Raw genomic sequence first — 7,900 nt, forward strand, 5'->3', positions numbered from 1 at the left:
TAAAAACTTTAACCTGCTGGTGGCACAACACCAAAAGTCAGAGGATCGTCAGAATTATTCAGATTCCTCCTCTGAGCACTATGATCTTATCTTATCTCATCTTAATCCATCTGATGCTTCCTGAGATATTTCAGTCTGGACCAGAGTGTTGGACCATTCATAAAGCCAGACCACTAACATGGCTGTAAACAAAAACACTGGTCTGGTCCTTTCAATCCAAGCAGATGGTTTTTTTCTGCCTGCCCTTCTCTGTCTCTCTGATAAAAAGGTCATGCTTCCAGCTGTCACAACTTATGAAATCAGGAATCACCAAAGAACAATTTTACTATTGGTAGCAGATGAGACATCTATAAACACTGAATCAATGCTTGGACAAAGACAACATATACATCATAACATAGGCCTACAAGAAGGAGTAAATGTGAAAATGCATAGGAAGAAACTTTATTCCTTTTTTTGAAAAGAAAGACAATAACACAAACAGATACTTTTACAAAAAGAAAAACAAAACTTCGCTGAATTCTTGAGACCAAACCTTGCATACTACCTTATCAACAACAAGAAGTCCATTTCACATTATGCAGCCCACAGGAGAAAGTGGGCTAATCCTCAAACTCATCAACGCTTTCATCAGAGTAACCACTGTAGGGCGAACTGGAGTCCAAGTGGATGCTACTGTCTGTGTCCACAGAGACCACTGAGCTCAGGCTACTGTCTATGGACACCATACTGCCGTCACTGTCGCTGCTCCTGCTGCTGTCGTCATCATGGATCACCATCACCTGAGCAGAGTCAGCTGCTGGAAAACACACAGGAAGAAAACTGTTTCTTTTAACACATTTGAGAGAGAGGAATCTTCCCTCTGAAACACTTTCAAATCATACATGACATTAAAGAAAAAGGCTGAAATATAGCTTTTACTTTCTGTTTTTATGGGATTCATCGACAATAACAAAGATCTAGACAGGCGGATCCTTATGGCCTTTTTGCGTGGCTAGACATGTGCTGTACTCTAATTGAGTCCTCTAAGTGATTTTTACACTAAAACAAACATAAAATCAAAACTTTCCCGCTGTGTTTCTGAGAGTCAGGGACGACCAGCATGAGCACCATGACTGAGATCAATCAGACCACATTACTTGCTGTTATTGATTTATAATCATAGTGCAAAAACAAATGTTTGTTTTTTCCTCCCACACAACCATTTGTCAAGTCTGGCAAACAAATCCTGTTAAAAGTTCCACAGTCAAAGACTCAGGATGTTCAGTTTTTACTGTCATAAAATGCACAAGTATCCTATTAGCTTAATCAGTGCCACATTGTTTTTGTATTTTCTTTCTTTTTTAATTCTCTATGTTTCAAATTGTATTTATTTATATTTGTGAAGCACGTTGTAACTGTGGTGCTGCAGAAGTTACATTTACTGACCTTATCACTTTTTGTATCTGATCAATAACCTTGAATATATTCGGGAATGCAAGTTCAATTTCAGCACCATCACAGTATCAATGCTACATACTGCTTTTCTATTTAGGATTAAAATATAGTTTAGCAGTCATTTCACCATTTCTAAAATAACACCATACACCAGAAAGAAAGACAGGTATCGGCCTCACTGTGCTGCCACCTTGTGTTTGAAATAGTCACTGCGCTCCACTCTGGACCACCCACCCCTTCCCCTTCTTCCCTCACTCCACCTCTATTAACTAGAGAAAGGATGAAGCAGTGAGTGTTAATACTCTTTAAAAACCTTGAAAACCACATTTCTTTCACTGCTCGACAGCCTCTGAGCAGCGCCACCACACCGGCTGAAGGTTGAGGTCTTGGCTCAAGGACACCTCAGCGGTTACGGCCGAGGACGGGAGGAACATTAAGTCACTGAGCTCATCCAGACACGTCAAGGCTCTCCAGTCCTTTGATCTTGACACCAATGCTAGTAAGTACACTGTCAGTTAGATTAATGCTATGTGGGTCATCCACGTGGTAATGTGTGTGTGATCCTGCTACATCACTGTCACATACCGTAGCTGGATATATGCTCTGCTCTGTAAGTGAAATTTGAGGGAAAATTACTATATAGGGTGATACATAATTACTAACTAGCAAATCACTATCCTGATATTAGTATGTCAACATACTTATTTAAATATTCTAAGGTTGGAACAGTGGTTGTCTAATTGAGTCAATTTGCCAGTGTTTTAGTAGTAGTAAAGGCATTTGTTGAGTATTAAAGACCTTCAGCTGGGACAGATTTTGGACAAATTTCACTTGACATCCTTTAAAATTACACCAAGGTAGAGTATTCTGATAACATAATCACATGAAGAAGCAATAAAACATTCATCAACTAATGCCCAACCCGATATATGAGCTGACAGAATTTGGGAAACATAAGAACACCTTCATGCAAGATTATTTCCAGTCTTAAGTGCGAGGATGAGTCTCTTGAACTGTGATTTAAAATACACCACCCTAAAAGAGGATGACATATCGTTGAACTTCTCTCTGTTGAATGAGCACACGGACTCCTTTTATGTGTCCTGTTGACATTTTTCTTTAAAAACAAAACAACAACCTAACTGTATTAACTGTAATGACGGTGTGTGTAACGCACCTCTCACCTTTCCTCTCGGTGATGAGTGTCTGTCGCCTCGCCTTCATGTCCAGACTCAGGTTTTCCACCATGCTGTTGATGCAGTTGTCCAAGGCCAGACAGCGGGTCTGGGACTGGATGGCCTGTCGGCAGATGGGACACTCGTCTTTCTTTTTGCGCCACTGCTTGATGCAATGACAGCAGAAGCTGTGAGCGCAATTCAGGATGACTGCCTGTAGAAACAGATGAAAACGTTTATTTCATTGTACAAGTGTTCATGTTTTTGTGTCCGTGCCATAACTGCTGTGTTCAGTCTTATAGTCTTATATATAGTCGTATAGGTTGAGGTATTATTTCCAACAACATGCTAAACTGACCATGAATCTTACCTCAATGAAGAGCTCAGAGCAGATGATGCACTGAAGCTCGTTCTCCAGAACTTCTGTCACCTGTGTGACTACTTCCTCTTTTTGGGCCCTCGCCTTTTCTTTCTCTTTCTGCAAAAATTAAAATTATAAATGAAGCTTTGCTGATGCCATGACAAACAATGTAAACGTCATGTGTAAATAACCACAAATATAATCGTACCTTTGTCACTTCCAGCTCTTTGTTTTTGGCCAAGAGAATCTCTTCAAAGCCTTGCCGAGAAAGGGCAAGTTCGCCTATCACTTTCTTTTGCTAATGACATTGAAAAAATATGAGTAAATTTTATGCTGAAAGACTCTAAAAGACAACATTTTAAAGTGTTTATACATCACATTTTAAATTCTGTGTCTGGTTGTGTTGGTGGTGTAACAGTAAATCAAAGCTCCAGTTTTATGCTACATACCTCTTGCAAGGCTTCTTCCAACTGTTTCTTTAGAAGCTCCTCTTGTTGCTGTGTTTTCTGTGCCTAAGTAAATAAAGAGTCACCCTTTCATTAAAGTGACTTATTTTGTACCAAGCAGTCATTCATACAAAAACTGTGTTATTACAGATTATACATGCTTCATAAAATACTGCACTGTAACATTTGTTTTTCATTTCTGGACAATCTGTTGGCTCACACCACAGACGGAACAGAAACTTTAGGCCTTCGTGCAGTATGAGCAAGAAGAAACTTATTTTACATTATTGTCACATAAATAAGTGAAAAACAAACAACATATAATTTTGACATCAAAATAAAAGATGAAGTTCTCTGCAGTTAAAACTGTGAGAGTTTTAACATTTTCTCACGTACTGCACAAGCTGTCAGCCCTGCGGATAAGTGCCAAGTTTTATGTGCCAAGTTTTCAAGATATCAAAGTCTCTGAAATGTTTGTCGCCAGCCAGATTTGTACCAAACAGAATTTCAAGCGTGCTGCTCAAAACATTGAAATCTACATTTGAACTTTAAATTGATCAGATTTAAAACAGTTATCTCATATATTGTGACAAACATGATGCATACCTCGCAAACATTTTGAACTGCTCTACAGATTCCATAACTGGAAGTGATTTTTGGTGGTTATTTCATGTATGAAAGAAGCTACAGGAAAACCTCTCACTCACCTCCAGCTGCCTCTTCGTTTCACTGAATGACCTCTCCAACGTCTCCATCCGGTGCATCTTAGCTCGAAGCGTCTCCAGCTGACCCTGCAGCTCCTTGACCTGCTCCTCTTTGAGCGGGTCAGTCCTCTGGGGCTCTCCCCCCAGCGAGGCTACCTGTCTCTCTGTGTCGTCCACCTGCTCCCTCAGCATCAGAATGTTCTGGCTGTACCTGCAAACATAAATAAAAGGGTCATTACACTTTGTATTCATAACAAACGTGAAGATCTTTTAACTCGCTATAACACAAAGAAATGATGTCATAGTCACAGTTTGTCGCTCTCATTTATCAACACTATATTTCAGATCAATCAAAACAAAATAAAAAACTTTCTCAGATAAATCTACACACAGTATGTTGATTAAATATTAGTCTACATAGCATTTTCTTGTGGTTTACAATGCAACCAAGGAGCTCAGTTATATGCTGTTCAACTCGGATCGAAGCAAAAGATAAACTTTTTGGAAAATAGGTTCAAAAATATTTTAACAATGTGTACGTACAACGTGTAACAATCCTTTCTGACACAGAAAATTAATTTGTGATAAAGAAATGAACGTGTTAAAAAATGATCTATCTAAAAAGTTATTTATTTTAAAATAAGATTTACTATTTTATATCACTGTAATTTGAATATCTCTGGGGTTTGGATTGATGACTAAACAAGCAGTTTTGAAGAACATGTGATGAACTTTTTTTTTAATAAAAACATTCTAGAGATTATTCAATAATGAAAATAATTTTCGTTTGCAGCTCTACTTTGTGATCCAGATGGATCTGAAAACACCTTGAGAACTGTGACAGTCAAACGATCTTCTGGAGTTTTTAAAAGATTGCGATGGATGTGTCTAGAAAAACTGATGCTTAGCTCTGTGACTCAAATGTAATGGTAATGCATAACAGACACACACTGAGTCTCACATCTGCAAGTTGTCCAGATCACACGGTGTGCTGGAGCCATCTGAGGGCTGGTCTACTTCCTGGACCTCTCGGCTGGGTCCAGTTTCTGGCTGGCTGAGCCTCTGCTGGTGTTTCACTGCTGACAGAGGGCAGGGCTGTGCAAATGACTTGTCTGCAGAAGAGCAGCGGTAGAGTTTGGGCTTTGAGGTAGACGGCTCAACTTCGTCCGCATTCAACTTCCTCTTGGGCTTCTTGGGAACATGGGCTGCTTTGGCACCCTCTCTGTGTCCCTTTGCTAGGTTGAGTCTAATGTCTTTGAGGGGCCGCTGGACGAGGATGTAGTCAAACTCCGCTTTGTTTCCAATTACAGGAACCCCAAGTTGTATGGAGTCTCCAAGCCTCAGCTGATGGGCTTCTTCAACGGGTATCCGGTTCCCATTCACCCACACACCGTTGAGACTCTGGAATCAAAGAAATTGAATATTAAGGAACACTGCTGCAGCTCAATATAATATTCATATACAAAGAAAACAGATAAAGATAATAATGTTCAATTCTGGTTGACAATAGAAGTGTTCTGTGTATCTCATTGTATCATTTGGGTTGTAGTTTGTGGTAGTGTTGAGTTTCATATTTCTAATATTTTGCCCAACACATTTACATACTTGAAAGGGGAAGAATATTAGGAGCACATTTCAAAGTTTTGCAGTCCAGTAGAACATTAATGTGTCCTTAGTAGTAAACATACAGCTGATTATCATGTTGAGAAATGTAGAATTTGTGGCTGATCTGTTGTATTGGATTGCAAACACTGTAATTAGGTGTGCCTAATAAAGCGACCAGGGAGTCTCTAGATCGAAAAATCTGATTCATTCAGTTTAAGCTACTAACCCATCCCAACTGTCTTAAACTGAGAGATAAAGCCGATTGTTGGATATCTGAAGGCGCACTTACTTATTCTTTGGGAATGCCCTTTAGTTTAGTTCAGACTTATTGGTGGAAGGTCGAATTGTAATTTTGTTCAATAGCCTCCCTTTCAGCTCAGAGCATCTAGCGCTCTGCTCAGCTCTCTGGATTTTAATACGGTGGATCGTTTTGTTCAGAAAGTGACGAGGAAGAATGTCCTGGTTAAAGATCAGACAGGTCACAAAGTTATTACATGTGTGTGACTGTTGAATGAATATTGTAGACATGTATCAGGCTAATAAGATCAATGCATAGGTTATCAGATTCAAACACGTCTGGAGAGTTTCAGTGTGGGACTTGTTGACAACTGATAAAGGTGCACTGCAGACTGATGGTCACACTGTTACACAAACAGGTGTGCTTTTATTTGAACGACCCTGTGTAGCAGATAGATCCTGTTTTGACACAGATTGATATATGTAGCTTTCCCTGTACACACTGCACTCATTTAATACGCTTAACACACCACATCTGTATTATATCAACTGGTATATTTAGAAACATCAGGATTTTCACACGGCTTCTTACCAATATAGAAATTTAAAGTCATTTCCTATCATTTTTCTCGTCCCTATATTATTTTTTAGGTTGTATTTTGTTTACATATTTGTTGACGTGCTTATTGGATATTAACTGCATGTGTTTACATAGCAGAATGAATGAAATATCCCTCATAAAAGAGAACACAACACTCATTATCAGCTCAATCAGACACCTTCTTGTCTGTCACAGTCCAGTGGCCGTCCTCCCTTTGCTTGAAAGTACAGTGCAGTCTGGAGATCATGAGAGGACAGGTTGGAGACAACAGCTGGTAGGTAACATCCACACCTCGTCCAATGGAGATCTGGACAATCAAATAAACAAACAAACAACCCAAAAACAGTCAGATAGCTATGTACTGAGCACATTAAAACACATGCATACTCTTTAATAACAAGCTACAAAAAACAGAAAGCCGACCCATGAATGAAGAATATATTTTAAGTGTAAAAACCCCCAAAAGACTACAGCGAACTCGAGCTTAAGTTTTAGCGCTGAGGCATTTTTCTTTTTTTTTTCTTCTTTGAGCTCACTCAGCTAGCATTAGCAGACCTCACCTCAGTGTTGTCGAACAAGCGGAGCCAGTCTGAATTTCTCCCGACTCTCATCAAACACAACACCTCAGAGTCTGAACATTCATCCTCCTCGGCCGCAGACGAGTCCGTCGTAACAGCCTCCATCGTTATCTCATTCTGTCAGCGGCTAACAGGAGCTGAAACGCATCACTTGCTGTCGTGTTGTTGTTCCTCCGTCCATCGCTAACGCTAGCAGCCTGTTAGCAGCAGAGTGACACCGGAGCGGAACACGTTTGGCTTTTGTTTTTCAAAATAAAAGCGCGTTTTTTTTTTTGTTTTTTTTTTTGGATTATTAGATTTTTTTGGGGGCCATCGTTGGTGAACTAAAAAAAAAAAAAAGAGCTGTTTAAATAAATTAATTAAGACAAGCTGCGATAGATTATTCCAATTTTAATTTTTAATTTAATTGTCTTGTCATAAAATCACCGTTATCTACTGTTCAAACGAAAACAAAGACAACATCAAAACATAGCAACCTGCTGCTGATCTATTGAGTGATAATAACCTAATAATCAATAACTTCACAAGGTGTAAAATACTTCACATGCACATTATTTATTGTTTAAACTTAAAAGAAAAAAATCAAAATGGTCAAAAACAATATTTAATAGTGCCCAATTATGAAGAGATATATTGTTATTGTGTAGTTTTAATTCATTTAGCAATAAATAAATATATTTAAAGCATTTATTATTTATTTAAAAAATAAAAACATATCGTGATGAAGAAAAGAAAATAAGTAAAATAATAATAATA

At 38.7% G+C, this 7,900-nt stretch overlaps 1 protein-coding gene across 4 annotated transcripts; it reads right to left on the reverse strand.

Moving 5' to 3' along the window:
* Window positions 1-422: 422 nt before the first annotated feature.
* Window positions 423-7,374, reverse strand: rnf8 (ring finger protein 8, E3 ubiquitin protein ligase). Of its 4 annotated transcripts, none has more exons than XM_035678407.1 (9): window positions 7,127-7,374; window positions 6,745-6,873; window positions 5,085-5,524; window positions 4,127-4,334; window positions 3,423-3,485; window positions 3,182-3,271; window positions 2,983-3,090; window positions 2,622-2,826; window positions 423-796 (listed from the first exon to the last, which is right to left on the reverse strand). In XM_035678407.1, the coding sequence occupies exons 1-9, from the start codon at window positions 7,247-7,249 to the stop codon at window positions 603-605; spliced, it is 1,560 nt and encodes a 519-aa protein (XP_035534300.1). In that variant the 5' UTR covers window positions 7,250-7,374; the 3' UTR covers window positions 423-602. The 4 variants fall into 4 exon arrangements, with proteins under 4 accessions (XP_035534300.1, XP_035534299.1, XP_035534302.1 ...); XM_035678406.1 differs by having other exon boundaries at window positions 423-799; window positions 7,127-7,373; XM_035678409.1 differs by having other exon boundaries at window positions 659-796; window positions 2,615-2,826; window positions 7,127-7,373.
* Between the last annotated feature and the right edge of the window lie 526 nt (window positions 7,375-7,900).

Source organism: Morone saxatilis, unplaced genomic scaffold (assembly GCF_004916995.1).
Source record: "Morone saxatilis isolate NCDOM2014 unplaced genomic scaffold, NCSU_SB_2.0 Contig7, whole genome shotgun sequence".
Classification (NCBI taxonomy): Eukaryota; Metazoa; Chordata; class Actinopteri; family Moronidae; genus Morone; species Morone saxatilis.

Excerpts from the sequence above, each read along its gene's own strand:
- rnf8 (XM_035678406.1), bottom strand. The coding sequence starts at position 7,249 with ATGGAGGCTGTTACGACGGACTCGTCTGCGGCCGAGGAGGATGAATGT. Across the intron at positions 5,525-6,744 it reads GGACTGTGACAGACAAGAAG|AGTCTCAACGGTGTGTGGGT; the intron begins GTGTCTGATTGA and ends CTTTGATTCCAG. Across the intron at positions 3,486-4,126 it reads AAACGAAGAGGCAGCTGGAG|GCACAGAAAACACAGCAACA; the intron begins GTGAGTGAGAGG and ends TTATTTACTTAG.